Source organism: Ambystoma mexicanum, chromosome 3q (genome assembly GCF_040938575.1).
Source record: "Ambystoma mexicanum isolate Mex_15411 chromosome 3q, UKY_AmexF1_1, whole genome shotgun sequence".
NCBI lineage: Eukaryota > Metazoa > Chordata > Amphibia > Caudata > Ambystomatidae > Ambystoma > Ambystoma mexicanum.
Window position 1 is genome coordinate 388,259,383 of NC_090926.1, and position 19,677 is coordinate 388,279,059.

The 19,677-nt window shown below is 43.8% G+C and overlaps 1 protein-coding gene across 2 annotated transcripts in view; it reads right to left on the reverse strand.

Annotated features, from left to right (window-relative positions):
• Positions 1–304: 304 nt before the first annotated feature.
• Positions 305–19,677, reverse strand: part of SLC6A7 (solute carrier family 6 member 7) — a 543,627-nt gene continuing 524,254 nt past the window's right edge. For both annotated transcript variants that reach the window (XM_069654061.1, XM_069654062.1), the window contains exon 14: positions 305–3,546. In XM_069654061.1, coding sequence (XP_069510162.1) covers positions 3,337–3,546 — 210 coding nt within the window. In that variant the 3' untranslated portion in view covers positions 305–3,336. The remainder of the gene's footprint in view (positions 3,547–19,677) is intronic.

A 19,677-nucleotide genomic window follows, 5' to 3' on the forward strand; every position in this document is an offset into this window, starting at 1 on the left:
AATATCCCACTCACTGAACTTGCACTACCTCCATCCAGAAAGTGCATCTATTGGCTGTACTCCAGCACATACATGCTGTGTGCGCGCGTGCGTGTTTGGGTGTGCGCTTGTATTGAGAGCTCTCTGTGCACTTTTCTCTCTGTTCCGTCTTGATACGCATGATCCCCTTTTCCTGCTTTCTCCTATTTCCATCCTCAACAGGTACATTCTTAACCTACTCACTATTTACTGCAGGGCACCCACTCGTGGGACTGCTCCTCTCTCTGAAATATCTATGAAACAAAAAGGCATTGGGACCCATGCGGAAGATTGCTCCCACCCTGTTGAGGCGATGCTCAGAGTACTTTATTTGCTTTAACACACAGACACAGAAGACATCTTTGTTATTGCAATGACATTGTTTACATTTCTGAATGAGAGCCTCACACCAAGCAGCATCCCTACCGGCTAGGATTGTAATTATTTACACCATTACGGTGGAAATCATTCAGAGACGGGCTGCTCTATTAGGAAATTGGATAATTGTCCACCACACTAACCTAGACTGTGGAGGTGAGGAAGGGATAGTAACATATCATGTGATCCCTATGTTCTACTGACTCTCCTTAAGCACTGACCTCTTGGAATGGTTCCTCATTTCCCTACTGTTCAGTCCTCCTCTCTGCACAATCAAAGGAACGTTGCTGCTCTTCGGTAACAAGGCCAGTAAAATCACTGGGCCTCATTACGAGTGTACCGGTCCAGTAACACCGGTGCTGGTAAGCCTACCGGTACAGTTGTTACCGGACGGCACACTCAGAGTCTGCAGGCGGGTGCCGTCCTGCAGACTTTCACGGAAGCACCCTATTGGACTCAAATGGGAATGGGGATTAACAATTTTCCGGTGCCTGACTTCCAGGAACACTGGGGTCGTACTCCTCCAGTGTTTCTGTGAAGCAAGCCGCCGGAAAAATACACAAGTCTGGCGGCAGCCTGTCGGTTTTACTGGCACGGCTACCTCCGGACTCATAATGAGGCCCACTGTCTTTTCCCTGCTTGCATGGATTCTGGTACCTCCCCTTATGCTTATTTGTTTGACTGAAAGAGAGTGTCCAAAGACGTATTGTTAGCATGCCACTCAACCAATATCTGTGCCTGATTTCCCTTGGCACACAGTGGGGGACCATGCCTTCTTGGGCCTAGGGTAGAAGAAGCCTTTGCCACGAAGTGTTCAATTTTGAATTTGGGTTGAGAGAGAGTCTAACTCTATCCTGATCAGCATAAGTTGTTAACAAGAAGGACCACACTATGCAGTGAAACACAAGACGTTTTCACAAAATATGCCTTTTCTGAACCAAGGAAGTCACTAAGAAGACAGTGCCTTTGGCAATACACAGTCTTCAACATCAAGTCAATGGTGCACCTCTTTACAGTTTTGTAGCCTGTGTTTGTTCAGCTCATCACTAGTTCTGTAGGTTTCCATTGGCCGATACTCTTAGATGCAAACATATCTCTTGATTAAAATAGCACAGTATTGGCAGTCATTTAATTGCTAGGGCACTAGGCTTCACGTTGGCCAGATTAAATGAACATTCTGAAGAAGCAAAAGATTTTTGTAAACTTTCATTTTTGGTGTATGATCCTGGAGAGAGCAAACAGGATCAAAAAGGTTACGCTCAAGACCAAACAATTGGAGTCGTCCCAGAAAGGAATCGGGACCTTGTTGGAGACTTGGCTTTCACTGGTTGGTGGGTGAGATATAAGCCAGCCAGCAAACCTCTACAACACAGAGTAGAGAACATCAGTGAGAACTGGTTGCAGGGATCCGGTCTCAACCCACCAGATGCAAGGGTATTCTTTAATAGTATAACCAAAAACATCTCTTTGTTGCTGGGACACTATCATTATGGCGGATCCTTGGTTACTGATGTAGAAGGGTTGAGATTGTTTAATCTCATGCTGTTTCACTCAAAGCCCTTGCAAAGATATAATTGACTGTGAGGTTATGATGGCTCCTTATTTTGCTCTTTACTGATCAACCTTTGTAGAATCGACGTGTATCTCTCACTCTATGGAATAATCGTCACTGTAGCCGCCGAATGGTGATATACCTGGAATGGCACACCAGACCTGCAAGGATCCTTGGCACTGAATAGTTATTCCACTAGAATTTGCTCACATAGGATCTCCAGTTGGGGATGAAGGTCACTTCTCCAAATTGATCGAATGGCAGTAACATCACACAAGAGAATACATGTCTAGAAAGTACATTGACAGCAGTTTGCCCCACAGAACTGGCAAATTGTGATTCATGATAGTTCCGTACAAAGAAGATCAAAGCCACTGTAAACCGAAGACCAGTCCTTATGAGATGCTGAAGAGTCCAAATGCTCATATGTGGCTGTTCGTCAGCATTATGATAGTATAGATCTTTCGACAATGCTCCTTACTTGTTCTGCCTGGCCATTGATAACATGGACACAATTATCTATTTGTAGGTGTTTCGGTTACACCGTGAGTGATCATAGACAACTATAGTCCTATGTTTTGTAGCAGCAGTTTGAGGGCACCACTTAAATCCAGAAAAGTTTTCAGATGAAGACAGTAGCACTCAGGTGTAGTACAAAGGTATCCATGAAGAAGGTTTGCTCTCAATAAAAGACCGCTCTTACACCACAGCCTTGGCGGAGTAGCCTGAGTGTTGTCTTGTGCTTATAGAAATGATAACTCCACAACTTTCTGGTAGGTAACTAATATTTGGGTGTATTGTTCTAACTCTTATGCACTGTTATTCAGGCAATGCCCATCCTACATGGTTAATGTACCAAGCCCAAATTCGAATAATATAACTGGGCTAACACCTTGAATCTAAGGGTGGGAACTGAAAAATCACTTAATCGAGGGTGTAAGTTTATCGATCCCCCTATGATGGTTAACCGCTCTTGTTAGCTGTGTAGGATTACGCCAAAGAGGGATCCAGAGGGCCTACACCCCCCTATTCAGCTCAATCTTAACCAATAGTGGATCATTCTGGTACCCCAGCGGGTGGGCTTTGCAGAAATAGGACCTGTTACAGGTAAAACAAGGGCACTACACTTACGGACGCAATGTCACAGACACTGGGACATGAACACAAAAACCAACAAATATCCATTTTCAATATGAACAGTATGTTCTCCGACGACGAACCAGAAAGACTGGTTATTTATGTTTCAATGCAGTGACTCCGTAGCATCTTGATGACCAGACGTTCGTCACATGACGTTCTGGGAGGAAATCAATGCTGCTGCCATATGATGGCCCAGAGTCGTATACGCCCCTCCCCCCCCAAACCCCAGCATAGTTCCTCCGGCAGCTTTACATCATGGACTCTTCTTCCTCCTCAATCTCTCTGTCCACCTCGATGGCTGTGTTTTCATAACTGGTGATACCACCGTACTTTCTCATGTGGACCATCAGGGGTTTTGGGGACTGGCTGCCGGCCAAGGTGTTCACATACAGGCCCGTCCTGTTCTCTTCTAGAGAAGGCCCCCAGTCCAGTGCTGGCCTGCTGGCTTGACGAATTCGCTTTGGAGGAAAAAAGAAATGTTGTAAAATTACCTGGAAGTATTAAATAACACAAGCGTTTTTTTTAGATTATAACAAGAAATGTGGCCCTTGGGGAAATCCTTGCATTGTACAAATTAGATCGTATTTGCGGCATCACCACAATTAATTTTATGTCAGTTCAAGCATACACTCATGCATTTAATTTATTCAAAGTTAAATTAAATATGTAGACACATAACACAATAGAAAATGCATGCGTGCATATATTATTCAAATGTGGTATTTATAGCAAAATATTTAAAACTATTCAATACAATCTATACAAGGTATCTCTGCTTTGTTCTGTGTGAAAATGTTGAATTATTTTAAATGTCTTGCTTTATTTCGACACAAAGTGTCATAAAAGAGACATACAATCAATAAAATACAGTAACAAATTATTCAACGAATATGACGATATGTTAAAAAGCGATTAGACAAAGCTGTTAGCGACAGGATAATTCAAGTGCAAGATTCCATAAATGTCGACCACACATACATTAATACATGCCCGTAAAATATTGCACTAGAGAGAGCTGCTGTATCGCCCAGATTATATTTCAGCTATTTATAAGGGCAATACCTCATCACAGATGTGTTGTTATTCTGGACCTCGAGAATAAGGCGTGTCTTGTATATGGGAGTACCGCCCAGTCTACATTGCTCAATCCCTGACTCTCTAAGGGTAGGGAGTAAGTTAATTATTCTGATCGTAGTATAGATTGGACAGAAGAAGTAAAAATTAGGAGATCGTCATGCAATGCCCCACATAATGGACAGGTTGAGTCCCCTTGGTTCGACCATGCAGCAGTTATAGCCCATATCAGTAATTTGTTTATTCTCACTCTTGTAACCAAAGAACGTTAATTCATGGCATTGCGCCACAAATGATATTTTTGGATGGTATTTTCTGCAAAGAAGTGCACGGTATCGATTAGATTTAAGTTTTAATTCTTTGTGCTCTGTTTGTGCTTCTGTGAAAAAACTTCAGTTAAGAGAGAGTTAAGGTGATCAGATTTAATGCAATAAAACCCATGAAATTCAGTGGCTGTGGGAAGTGATGGCCATCTTAATTCGGCGCCCCTGCCCCTTCGTTGCAAAGAACACAAGCACATACATGATATCACAGAAGGAATTCACAATGAGTTACAAAATACCATTATGGGGAAATCAACGAGGGGGACGTCGAGTTAAGATGGCAATCACTCCCCCCACTTGCTGAATTTCAAGGGTTTTGTTGCTTTGAATAAGCAGTCGCCACCCTTTAGATAAAGGTGTAAAAGGAAATGTAAAAATTATATTGCTAATAACTTTTGACTTTCATGATGAATTTGGATGACATTTTCCTTACCAAAAGTTTGTCACAAGCCCTCCCAAACCGGACATTTTGGGAAAGATTCATACAAAAATGAAAACAAGGAAAATAAATGCTGTTTTCGGCCTACTCCCATTCATTTTCCCATCGATAAAAAGTCCAAATTTGGTAAAGCCGAAGTGCAAAAGCGGCGTGTTTGAACCAAATAAGAATCAACTTGTGCAAGAAGTGTTGATTTAATTTCCGGCACAGGTCTGGGGTAAAGCCATCCAATAGTTTTTAAAATATTTGACGAGGAAAAAAATAGCTACATCCCTCATGGTGCTTTGCAGCACAGTGTATTTTCAGAAAAGAAAAGCCTCCTTTTTATTTTTGCTCGATGCAAGCGATTACTGGGGTAATACCAGATGAATGTGAAAATGAAAAGTGCTCAAAAAGCTATTTGAAGGAAGAAAATTGCATTGGGATAGAAGTGGGGATTGGGAATGAGGATACCATGTGAAATTGAAGAGTTGGGATTGGTCTGAGGAGCCAGTTACAGTTTGAACGTTTCTCATGAGATTTGCGCAGCTGCAGTTTAAGACATGCTCAGAAAACAAAATGTGCCACACGAACCAAAGAGTCAAAGCGGGTAATTGGAGAGGGACAGGGATTGGAAAAGGAGCTGAGGAGAGTGCGGTTGGGGCATGGACAGAGGAGGGGGGCACTTGGTGTGTGCCTGAGAGGTCTGGGAAGAGTTTTTGATGTTCAAGGTTTTGGGATCATCGGGGACATACAGCAGGCATGGGTTTTACATTGCTGTTGCATGTGTAGTTTGTTGACATTATCAGGGGAATATCGTGGGAATCTCCTAGGAATCTGGACAGAGAGCAAAAAAAGAATATTGTACACCTACAGTGATCACATCTACTAGGCATGGGGTAATGGGTCTTTGTGCCACTGTCTACAGTCAAAGGCCATATCTAGTGGGCCCTAATGAAATATATTGCTGCAACATGAACAGTGGCTACGGCTGAAATTTGTTTAAAATAAAACCATTGGCCTCAATGAAGAAATGAAACAATTAAAAGTAATTAGTATTTTTGCCAGGCTTCTAATAAAGCACCTCTGTATCCAATCTTCTATTAAGACGTGCACTTTATTATTGATACCGAGATAAGAGTTTCATTTATGGTGGATAACAGAAGTATTGTATTTCCATAGGAGCCAATCACATGAAAGGTCTCTGGAATTTACAGACCAACAATCTCATCAGATCCTGATTTTTAATCCGCCTTCAATGGGGGTCATTCTGTCATCCACACGAGAAGTCACGTAAAAGCCATGGGTAAACGTGTTACCTCTATTTTAAGAAAGCCTTTTCCGCTGTCGGGGTTCTAGTGGTTTTGGCAAGCGGAATGGGGGAATGTAACTAGAGTACCGCTTCTGCCACCCGGTCCCGTTCCACCTGACAAAACCAAATGGTGTTCCATCACCGTGTGATTTCATGGATCGGATTCCTGTGGAATCTGCCTGCTTTTATCAGTTGCTAAAAAGCAAGCAGGTGGAAGACAGTATTTACAAAACAGGAGCATTCCATACCAATCCAAAGCATTTTCACGGGCATGTCATGCTGGTGTAAATGCATTTGCTTTTGGCTGGCAGAGGGTAAGAGCAGGAGGCAAATCCGTTCTATGCCCCAGATCCACCAGAAAAAACAACAAACTTGCTGTTGAGATTATAGGAATCGTAATCAATGCATACAAGTTTTACACAGATACCGCTATAGGAACTTAGATAATGGGGCCTGCTGTGTCTGGCATAAACTGGGGCTGAATTATACATCTAAATCTCGAATCATCCACATTTTCACCATATTTTAAGATTCAGGTAAAAGGGTTTGAGCGGGCAGATCCGCCTGGTTATAGAGCTGAGAACCCTGCTGGAGCTCTTCGGCAACCTCTGGGAACCTTTCAGAGAGGGAGGAGGGTGGTGTGCACTGGTGTCTGTTGCTGTTTGAGAGCTGGAGAGCTATACTTTCTTTTGTAGGCAGGGATTTTTTAGGCTTGAAAACAAAACATTGCTTGTTGTGCATTTAATATATTTACAGGAAGAGGCAAAGGAAAGACATTTTAAAGGCAAAGTCATCTTTAGGTGTCTGTTGCTGTTTGAGAACTAAAGCATTTTATTTTAATTTTTAGGTAGGACATCTGGACTTTAGGAAACAAAACATCTTTGCAGGAGGGAACACACAAGGTGTTTAGGCAGTGTTCAACAGAAGAAAATGGAATGTTTTATTTTGGAAACCACCATTTAAAAGCGATCTGCATTGCACATACAGGCAGCAGGCCAGCCATTGGGATTTGTTGTGAGATTTCATATTCTTTGTCAGGCACCGCAACAATCTACTTTGCATATATGCACTGGGGATGAATGACATTTTACACAACTTTGGGGAGCACAGAAACTCATTTTGGGGTCTTGGGAGTATTGAGAACATCATTAGAGATGGTGATCACAGGAAGTTGGCATTAGTGGCAGGTTGATTGGCTGTGTGGCCCAACACTCCGCCTGCTTTGTTACTGAGCAGTACAACAGAGGAATAATTTGCAGTGGGACAGCTTGTTTGAAAAGACGCACTCAAACAAAAAATAAGAAGTTGAACAGCTTTAGGGGAACAGAAAAGAATTTGGCGGCACTCCAAAAATGATTGGAGGTGGTAGTGATCACAGGCGGCGGAACGTTTGTGGCAGGATGATTGGCCGTGTGAGACAACACACCACCTGCTTGAGCACTTAGCAGTAGGAAAGAGGAGGAATGTGTGCTGGGTCAACTTGTTTGAATGGGCACACTCACACACAAACACGCAGTGGAATTGTTTTGGGGAACACAAACAACATTGGGAGTGCTTGGAATATTGATGAAGGCAGTGGTGATCACTGGTGGTGGGCTTTTGTAGTGGGTTGATTAACTGTATGACACAGCACACCACTTGCTTGAGAGCAGTAGGATTCCAGAGAACTTGAATGAACACATGAACACATTTCAGCTACTTTCAGTAGTTGAGTGGAGGTCGGGTGCAAGAGCATACAGTGCTACTTCCTTTTGAAATAGGGCCTACCAGTGTCTGTGGCATTTGATGCAAAAAGTAACACAAACGGTTATGATGGTGCATGGTTGTCCTCTCAATGTCATCTCTAGCTTAGCTGTTTCTACCACTTCAGTGCAGCCAAGCCCCAACCCAAACTACCTGAAGATTAGGGTCTGTCAAACAGGGGTCGTGTCCCCTGATCCTTTGTTGTGACAGACAAGACTGCCAAGTTATGCAGGGGTCTGTTGAGGTGGTAGCTGAAGAGACTGCCACTGAATCTGTGGCTGAAGGCGGAGATGTTCTTGAGGAGGGTTTGATTTGCAGCTCTCAGCAGTAGGTAATGGGCAGCACAGTCATGCCAAATTTCCCATTTTTGAAAAGACTGTTTCTCAGCCATGCACACCCACTGCATCTCCCACACCTTCGACTACTTTGTCCTCTAATTTCGTTGATGGCAATGGTGGTGGTGATTATGGGCGTGATGGTGATGAACATCATGTTGACTACACCCCCTCTTCTTGTAAGAGAACATTAGGAGATATATTCACAGGTGTGAGCACTGGCATGAGTTCAATCCCAGCGGTGGCCCAGAGGTAGGCTTGGAGGAACAAACACAGCCTGAAATGATGCCTACTACCACCACAGCCCCTGCACAGGTTCAGAGTGCAGAAATAGCAACAGAAAGCATTCATTCTGTGTGCACTCTGTTTGCATTGTTCCAGAGATTCAGAGGTGGAAGGGGTGTACATCAATCAAATACACCCACTACCAGAGCATCAAAGAAACCAGTAGTAATGCTTATACCTGCACACCTTGCACCAAGTTCCGGTTCTTCTGTTCAACAGTCAATGACACCTCCTGTGAGTACACAGTGAATATCTGTGTATCTTTGGTGTGGACCAAGAGCTGCATCTTGGCACCTGCACTCTGTGCAGAATGGTTGTGTCCAGTCGAAAGGCAGGGACAATCTGGGCCCATCATCCTTGCTGGGCCATCTGAAGCAACAACATGCACAAGAAGTGTGGGACCAACATGTTACACAGGATACCCCCAGGAGCCAGTGAACATGCAGCCATAGGCTGGCAATGCCCCATATGATTTCTACAGATCTGGGAGATGTGTCACTCCCTCAGCAAAGTAATGTGTCTGCCAGTGTCATCAGCATTACCCAAAAACAAAGTGGCCGTAGGGAAACGATGTCTAGGGCCAGCGAGTCATTTGAACACAGCTACACATATTGTGATGACCTTCCACAAGTACAGCTGCTCAATGCTAAATTGATGATAATGCTGTGCCTTTCTTGTAAAGGTATGTTTCTGGGAGTCGATGGCAAATGCTGATGCCTGCTGGCAAATTACCAGCCGGGCTTACTTTTAATGGATGGCTTTACCTGCATGGTATCATGTATTAGATCTTGCAGCGAGAAATTCCTTGGATATGTCATAGGGTGAGAAAGTCCACTTTAATATCAATTATTGGACAAGCGGGCAAAACACTGATTACATGGCTATAACATCACATTGGGTCCCATACCCTCATATTTGTAAGCAAGTGAAAACATCAGAGCAGCTTCATGCTGTCCACCAGCAAGCCACTTTGTGTATGCAAGTCATTGCTGGTAGGAGCCACTCAAGTGTAGACATCTGGGATAAAGTGCAGCAATCTGAATGCCTAACTGCCAAGCAACTAGCATTAGGCTTTCTGGCCGCGGGCAATGGCTCCAGTGTCACTGATGCACTCACTAGGGATGGCGCACTCAATGCATGGGCTATGCTTTGTGTGTGTTCTCTACCTTGTAGTGACACGTTTTGTCAGCAAATGATCCCCGGTCAATGATATGCTGGCTGTGGCACACATGATCTACTCTCATTTCAGCAAGCCATATAGCACTAAAAATACTTTGAGTGCTTTGCTTTGCCGCATAAACTCCCACACCGCCAGATACAAATATCCTTGCTAGCTGCTGAAATTGAACATTACACATGCCTGAACAGCTGTGTGAGCAAAGCAATGCTGTAAGTGACTACAATTACATCGGGTCGTTGCACCCCAACTCATTGGCATCTCATGCACAATGTCTGCTATTTGCTACAGCACTTTGGGGAAGCCATGCAGGTTGTGAACTAAAACAATGAGTGAGGTACTTCCATTGATCTGCTTGCTCAAAAGGAACTTGTCCAAAACTACAACAGAACATGATCACACAGGCGAGTCAAATTGTGAGAGAACTGCTGCAATCTTTCAGAATAACCCACTATAAAAAAACATGAAGGAAAACATTTAGTATCTTTTGGCATCATCTGCTGATCCTGTTTTAACATTAAAATGTCTGCATTCTAGACTCTGGATAATATGACACAAACACAGAAGACTTTGTCGGAACTTGAAAGATTGCACTCGGTAGGCATTTGCAAGATCAATTGCTTCCAGAGCAGAGGTTTGAAGAACAGGCAGCAACAACAACTGAACATCCACAACGGCACAAAGAGGTCTGTCTTTATCTGGTAGCAAATTCCCAAAGGCAACTGTGTCAGGTTTAGGGGCACCCAGTGTGGAGTGTGCAACTCACAAACATTAACCCCTATGGAACTCAATATGGCATTGCATGGGAGGACAAGAGGTAGAGGTATCGGGCCTACAGCTACACACATGTTAGATGCACATTTGAGCCTGCTATGACAGCTTGACAGTTAAGATGACCCACTGCAGTATTGTTTTTCCAAGTAATCTGTGTTACAAGCAGCACTTGCCCATGTATCCATTATTCAACATAAGCTTCCCCCAGCTAGTGTACAGACAGAGCACACTTTTAGTGCAACTGGTGCTGTTGTCTCTGACCATGGGAGAAGCCTCTCTGTAACTCTTGTAGCAAATGTAGAGCAACTGACATTCTTTAAAACGAATGAGCACCATATCCCAGTCAAGTGTGGCAAGATATCATTGCTCTGGCAAGCACAGAGACAGGGTCCTCAATATCAGCAGCAGGTCATGGATGAGTCAAAGGATGACCCAGTGAAGAGGGCGGCCTGGGCAGTAGACTGGAGCTTGAGGCTACTGGGGTTTCCATTAATACTACTAGCTCTGGAGATGTCATTGTGTTGTGGTGATGATGATGGCTTGCAACGGATCTGATGATGAACAACAATATTGATGATGCCCTTTCCTAGAGTCTGAAGTACCAAGTGTGATGTGTTTTGTGTGTCTACTATCAGAATGAATACAGGTGTGCATGATACATTTTCCCTATATGTTCCAATGATTGAATAGGTTCATCTACACACTCAAATTGTATGTTTGTCCAGTCTTGCAAGAGTGGGGGCACACACAGAACTTGAATGCATATGCTGTCATTGGGGAAGTTGGGGCAGAGATTTTTACATCTCTCCAGTCCCACAGCGGTGAGGGCACACATTCAAATATTGCACCTCTCCTGTCTCGCAGGGTTGAGGACACAGACTACATTTTTCGACTTTCCCGTCTCTCAGGAGTGGGAGCAGAGAGTTCATGTTTACATTTCTCCTCCTGTCTCACAGGGATGAGGACACATACTCATTTCTTAAGTCCCTCCTGTCTCACAGGGACGAGGGCACACCCTGACTTTTTACATATATACTGTATTACCTGGGTGGGGGCACTCACTCAAATTGTATGCCTCTCCTGCCTCGCAGGAGTGGTGGCACAGACTCAATGTATATAAATCTTCTGTCTTGTAGAGGCGAGGGCACACACTCAGACGTTGTGTCTTTCATCTCTTGGAGGAGTGGGAGCATGGACTGGATTTTCTCTCCTGTCTCACGGGAGTGTGAGCATATGCTTAAGTGTAACATTTCCCCTCTATTGCAGTGGTGTAAGCACGTACTGAAACGTGCATCCCTCCTGTCTCGTAGGTGTTGGGGCATCAACAGAACTTGTATGTCTCTCCTCGCAGTAGTGGGGACACTGACTGAATTTTCTCACTGTGTGTCTTGCAGGTGTGAGGGCACGCACTCAAATTGTGTGGGTCATCTCTCACAGGAGTGGGGGCAAACCCCATTTATACATCATTCCTTTCTATCAGGAGTGGGAGCAGAGACTGAATTATTACATCTCTCCTGCCCCGCAGGGGTGAGGCACTGTAAGGGTGTAGAAGAAGGAGTCTGACAAAGAGGGGTCATGGTTTTGGTTATAAACGTTTATTTGAGACCACAAACACCTACCTGTCTCTATCACTGTGAGGGGTGTCCCTGCCTCAACCTAAAACTAAAGGAACTGGCAAAGTGTCAGTCAAAATAATGTTCTCCTTCCTTGTCCAAGCTCTGTTTATGTCCCTTACACTTCAACTTGACGAGAGCTAAATAAAGAAAAATACTTTCACCAGGAGAATGCCTCTTTTCTACTAGTATGCAGTGGTTTAAAAGTCCAGGAGTCTGCCTCCCTTCTCCTGGCCAACTGTGAAAGTTCCAAAGCGACAAAAAAAGTTGTTCTCCAGAAGACTGCCTCCCTTCTCCTCGTTAACTTCAAAGGTTCCAAACAACACAAAAGTTATTTCACCAGGAGAATGACTCCCTTTCCCCATGTGTCCTGGTTCAACTCACAAATGTTCTCTTAAACAGAAAGGGCCAGACGGAATGGCTCCCTTCCCCTGGTGTCTGGTTTTCCAATTCTTGCACAACTCAATTTTCTTGCCAGGAGAATGACTCCCTTCTCCTGGTATTAGTCTGTGTTTCCCAATATAGTTCACAACAGGACCAGGGGGAATGACTCCCTTCCCCTGGTGTCTCATAATCGTTTTTCTGGTGGTTAGGGAGTTCCTTTTTCCCCTGCATCAAGGAAGTTATTTTCTGACCATGGGTTCACCTTGGTTAGGGTCCCAGTCACTTCCCTGGTGTTCAGTGGACCTATCTCTGCCACTGGTATAAGAAGGTTTACTCTCAAGCTTGCTTCTCTCTGTTTGGGGTCCCAGACCCTTATCTTGTGCTTAGTGGACTTATCTCTGCCACTGTAATGAGGAGGATTTCCTCCGATACTTTACTTGCTCTTGTTGGGGTCCCTGTTCACTGGGCTTGTCTCCACCACTATTGCGAGGACGATTTCCTCTGATACTTGACTTGCTCTTGTTGGGGTCCCTGTTCACTGGGCTTGTCTCCACCACTATTGCGAGGACGATTTCCTCTGATATTTACCTTTCTCTTGTTGGGATCCAAGACCCTTCTCTTGGTATGCCCAATAGTTGTTTTCTTACTATTGGGTTAAAGGAGAGCCTCTCCAGCCTTTCTCACTTCCAACCCCATGCCCCCTCCGGGTCTCCCGCACCACCTGTTACCATCTGTGGAGTTTCAGCATGTCACCAGGGATTCCTGGGACAGAGGTATGTCTCTTCTGGCTTTTCTCAGCTTCTCCCATGGTCATGCCACTTCTCCTCATTCTTCTGACTGGGCCCGTCTCAGCTTGGCTTGCGGAGAACTTCCACACCAGTTTGCCAGTGTTCTCTGCTCCGGTCTGCAGTCTGGGATTGAAACTCCCATGCTGAAACACCACACCTGCAGCCTATCAAAGCGGGGCTTGCTCAGTGTAGCGTCCGTCCTCTCTTTTTATACCTTGTTGCCAGTTTCTCGCTGGCATAGTGTCAAAGTCCTTTCTTCTTTTTGACAGATTGATCTTCATGTTTCCTTGGAGCCACCTCATCCCAGTAATTGCACCAGAGGCACTCTTCATGTTCCTGAAAATCTTCTTCGTCACAGTCCTGTCACTTTCAGATACAGATAAGAAACTGGCATAATACATAGGTCTGTTCTCCTAAGTGATATTAGAGAGGGAAGATGGGGTAAGGGATTTCTGGGATGTGACTGGTTGGTGCAGGATGGTACACAGGTGGCCGTTCTTGTCCCAAAGAGGGGCGTTCCCTCCCATGAGGTCCTCACACATATTGCCAACCCTAGGGGGACTATTGAATAGAGGCCTCACCTCCCTAGCCTCATAGGAGAGGGCTCCACCATGGAGAGAAGTGATGACACCTAGAGAATCGTCACAGCACACACTGAAGTTCTATGTTACTCTCTCGGGGGGCATGAGCACAAATAGGGAGGAGTTGCTTGATGGATCACTCTCGAGATTGAATTGACTTGTTTCACATTATCACACTCAATGCAATACATTACAAAATTGCAGCAAGGCATAGTTCACTGTTGCCACAGGGTGAACTCTCAAGCATCCTGATTTATTAGTGTTTGTTGTATTAGGAAAGCTGGTGCATCACCTATCTAATGAAGGGTACAAAGAAACAAAATCAGAGTCAGTGTCACATGGTTCCACTCGTATCCAAAGGAATGTCATAATGCATGCTGAAGTAGGACACCTGCTCTTCAAGTTCCTAACCTTTCTAGAATGTTTATTTTTCAACATTTTTTAACATGTGATTTTTAGGGGCATTTTATTTGTTGATTTTCAGATTTCCATTTTTTGTTAACTTTTTTTAGGGAGGGGAAGGAGAAAATGAAAACAACATAAATATCCCCTGTCCAGACACAAAACACATAATTTACAAAGTTGCACTGTGCCACGCCACCACAGCAAATCTCTGAGCATGTTCAAATGCATTTGGGGGGTGCTTCTAAAAAGGTTGCTGTGCCCTGGCCATTACCGCCTCATGCACAAATTCTCCCCAGATAAAGATGCAGGTAGTTGAGGAGAGCAGTGAGAACCAGTGAATGGGCAGCAGAAATCTTACCCTCTTAACCTTCTTTGACCCTGGGAACAATGTGCACTCCACGGATTCAGCCTCTGCTGCTGAAACCCCATCAGAGCCAAGAGGGGCTGTCTTGCCTTCCCTGTACTTTTGGGGGAAATTCTGGGCCCACACAGGTCTTTGTGACACCTCCTTCTGCCACCCCGCGTACTGCCTGTGCCACCAGCTGAGACCACTCCCCCACCTCTGTGTCACCACCAGTCCCACCATCACCCTGCACTGTCCTCATCATCAACACCAATCAACCAGCAACTTCTGCAGCAGCATCATCTGCTGGAGGAGTCAGATTGTCTGTGTACCTCAGCCCGAGAATGTTCATCAAATGTGCCTCCTGCCCTTAAGATTCCAAGAAGAAGATCATGAGACCCAGGTCCACTTCTGGATCCAGAACGCTGTACTGCTCTTGCACAGACAGTAACACACCAGGTTACTGCCCCTGCATTCAGGCCTTCTTTACCAACAAAAAAAGTTCTAAATAAATTCAATGTAAACTTTTTTGCTCTAAAAGAAGAAAAATAAACAAGTGAACTGGCTTCAAATATAAGAACAAAATAAAGATTTCATGAACTTAAGTAACAAAGGCTTTAAATTAAAACAACATAAAATAAACGTATTCCCTAACAAACTAAATAATGGCTTTCTAAGTAAATTCCCTCAGTCCCTTGTTCACAAAGTAATAAAACAGAAATTAAAGATTCCTAGCTAAAAACAAAATGTTTTAAATCCCAGATTTCACACAGTCCCCAAAGAAAAAAAGAAATCCTGCCTTGACCCTCACAAATCTCTCTCTTTCTTCAGTCCCTGATGTGGATCAGACCTGCATCGCTTTTCTATAACCAAACTCAAACCTCGAAGGAAACAGGTAGTCACTGTTTGTTTACATAGGCTTCCAAACTCGTTTCGACCTCAGAACTCACCTGAATCCACGTGAGAATACCTGAATCACTATGACGCTCTTGGCTGAATCATCACGCAATGCTCAATTCCGTGTATGTGCTTTTCAATCTTGTCCTAATTTGCAAGACAAATTCAGATGTTACCATTTTTTGGCAGGGTCCTGCAGATTCACCCGAATCTGGTGAATGAGTCTGCAGTGATTTGCTGGGCTGGCGGATCAGGGAGCTTTGCCTAATGCTGAGGTGTACACCTTCAGATCCAGTGGTGTGCTTGAGAAAAGGGATACAACCATTTTGTCTCGGGAGCAACTGTGGGTGGTGCTTGGTTTCAGCTATTTCCAAAGCCATCAGTCCATGGAGAGAACATCCCACAAAATGATCAAACTCACACTTGACGTTTCAATATGTATTGTTTATGCTAGAGAATGTTTTAACAGAACGCTTGGAACATAGCCGCTAAAGGAGAGCCAAAGAATATGTTCAAATTGTCCCTTTAATGTTTGATACTAGTAGTTTGTCTGTAGTTGCTTTTCAGAAGACCCCCTTATGATGAACCCTCTCACACAATTGTGTTCTATATAATGCTATAAGGGGCCACAAGCATGTCCACCTCCCGGCTACTGCGACCCACAGCACTTAGCAAATGCACAAGACAAATGGAACCTGTCACTGTTGCAATTTTCCACCATCATTTGCATTTTTCTCGTGTGCAATTTAGTACCACCAGAGCAAAATAACACAAATATAAATGAATGAATGAATGAATGAATGAATGAATGAATTTGCTTTTATTCGGATATTCGGATATGTGGATGAACAGCCATACAAAAAATCTATATACAATTGTCTGGCATTGTGGTGTGGTGGAGTAAGGAGTCGACAAAGGGGTGATATGTTTCAACAAAGTTTTATTCAAGAAATAAAGAAAAAAAGACCTAGCTCTCTTATCCCTACCATAAAATATTATCAAATTGGGTGCTCATCGTCAGTGTGTTTGTTCCAAATAAACAGTGTCCATCCTCTGTCCAAAAAACTAAACCTCTAACCCTACCACTAATCTACAAAAGTATTCAGCATTCAAATAAACATAGTACCAGGATAATGGGCCTCATTACAACCCTGGCGTTGCCAGATTCCGCCATGGTGGATGGCGGATTTACCGCCCCATTCCAAGGTTGGCGGGGCGGTAAATCCCAATTCACCAGGGCCCCTTCCCCATTCCCATTTTTGGCCCATAGGGCTCAATGGGAATGGGGAAGGCGCTAATTACGGCATGGTAAATTATGCTGCCGTAATTAGCACCAAGGTCCCTTAGCGGGATAGACTTGAACGTCTGCAAAAAGCAGGCATTAAAGTGTGAATCTGGCGTTAAGGGTTTAACGGCGCCGCAGCCTTTTACGGCGCCGTTAACCCCTTAACGCCAGGGTTGTAATGAGCCTCAATGACTCCCTTCTCCTGGTGAACTGGCTGTGTCTTTATGTCTTTTCCAGCAATCCTTTCCACTGGTTTCTAATTCAACAAAGAGAGTGTGGTCAGGAGAATGACTCCCTGTCAATTATTGTAATGAAGAACGAAGGTGAATTGTGGCCAACAATTCTGTATATATTGTACTGCAGAGTAAACCTGCAAGGTGGGATTCCTTACTCTGGCAAGAAAACATACCTTATACCGATATACAAAAAAGGTAATAGAACTGATCCTATTAATTATCGCCTCCTATCAATGCTTGACACTGCAGGTAAAATGTACGCTACCCTGATACTAGATGAGTTCCAGAAATGGATAGTATCTCTCAACTTATTTGAGAGATTTCAAACAGGCTTCAGACCAGGATCATAACCTGAGACTGATGGACAAGCTTATCACTGAGGCGGGTATGAGAGGCAGACCAACCCTGTATGTTGTGTTCATTGATTTTAGACCTGCCCTCAATACAGTTTATCGCAAAAGTCTCTGGCCGAAGATGGAACAATGTGGATGCCTTAACAATTTATTGAGGGTGGTGAGAGGTCTATATGAGGACACCACTTTACAGGTGAGATTGGACAGCAATAGCATTAACTTCTCTTGCCGTAAGATTTGCCAGGGAAATGTCTGGCTACAAACTGACCAGTGCTTTAAAGTTGTATAAACAATGGGCCTCATTCCGAGTACGGCGCTAACCAATGGCGCTATTAACGCCTTGGTTGACGCCGTACCCGGACCGGCAGCGCCTTGGTGGATGGCGGAATCACCGCCCCATTCCAAGGTTGGCGGGGCGGTAATTCCCCATTCACCAAGGCTCTTCCCCATTCCCGAATGAGCCCCCATAGGGCTCAATGGGAATGGGGAAGATGCAAATAACGGTGACCGTTCATTACGGTCACCGTTATTGGCTTGGAGGCCCCTTTGCGCCCTCGACTTTAACACCTGCTCAAAGCAGGCGTTAAGGGCGAGGGCGCAGAGGGAACTCGGAGTATGGCGGTAAGGGATTACCGCCACCCGTCTCGTTACCGGTGGCCGCTATCCCTTACCGCCATACTCGGAATGAGGCCCAATGTTTTAGCCCTGCCATACTGTATGACATTGACGCCCTGGCGATGAATGACTACCACTGGCTTAGAGTAATAGGAGGGAACTTCTGGAGGAATGTATTATGTGTTGACCCTGCAGTGTCTATTAAATACTGTGTCTAGAATTAGGCTTGACTTCATTAATGGCTCTTGCCTTGAAAAGGAGATGCCAGTTGCACATAAAATCTAAAACAGGTTCCAGATGTATGTTATTGAAAACATTGAGAGAATGCTCCAAAAAATAACCAATCTGATGCATATGCTAATTTGGTTGAACAAACTCTGGAATGGATTGACTGGTGCCCAGATTGGGATACTGAATATCATATTAAAACAACAGATCACCGATATATTACCAAATTCGGAAAGTTCGAGGGAGAAAAAAACAAAAGTAATTTCAACTAAAATGGCTTTCGGTTTTCACTTCCCTGAACATTTGTGCCAACCCACTGCCCCCCACTCCCTTACTTACCTCTTGGCAGCACACCTCCCTGTGTGCCGCTGTGTCCTGCATCCCTCTGCGATGCAGGTTCCCTTCACTTGCGTGAATGGGAGCCAGCGCCGCAGTGTCCTCTTTTTGTTTTTTTAAAGCTTTTTAAAAATCTTTATTGAATAGGGAGCAGGGGACACCCCTTCTACCCCTGATGGCATTATAGTGAAAAAAGGCTCAGGGGACGACCCCCACGGCCTTTTTGCACTATAATGACAGCAAATGGGGGATTTATTAGAAATTTTCGGTTGTAGTAATTTTCGTGCAGCCGATTTTTGAATAAATCTTCCATTCAATTTCTTTTTATTTGTAATAAAGTACGGATTCCGTTAAAAAAAAAACATAGAAAAAAGATTTGAAACTTGGGATCGTATTGAGAATTATGAACATATTAATACATTAAAAAAGCTGCATTGGCATCAAGCCTTTAATCTACAACAGAAATACAGCAACACATGATTTGTTACTATGCCCATCGCCAGGGGTGCGTAGATTTTTATTACTCCTCCTTATGAATGGATTACCATTACTTTCGACTTTGGGTGCGGATTTGCACCTACCAACTGAGAAAAAGTACTGTCGAATTTGTAAAGACACCTCAACTGGAAAACGCGAGACATGTAATGACGCAATGTAGAAAAGTGGGAGTGATTTACATGACTCGCCTAGGCAGATGTGTGCCACATTACGATAGAATTAAGGAAGAAGGATTCTGGTATTATTGTTTTAACGGTAAGAATAATGCACTCCATTTGTCACTCTACGCTGAAGTACTGAAATGGTTTAATGGAATGATTTGCACTGAGAAGCACTAATCCCTTTATGGACAAAATATTTGATAAAAACCTATTTTAGAATATGATATGATTAAGGCATTAGGCACATGTTATAAGATTTCAAGAGGATTTTGTGAAATAGAACATGGAATAAATGCAATAAATGTTAAACGTAAAATGCATATGACAGATGTGTGATATAATTATGTAATTGTGTAACACAGATGTTGGATATATTTTCAAATTTTGAATTTTGTATTTTTAAAATGAATTTTTTATATGTGTAA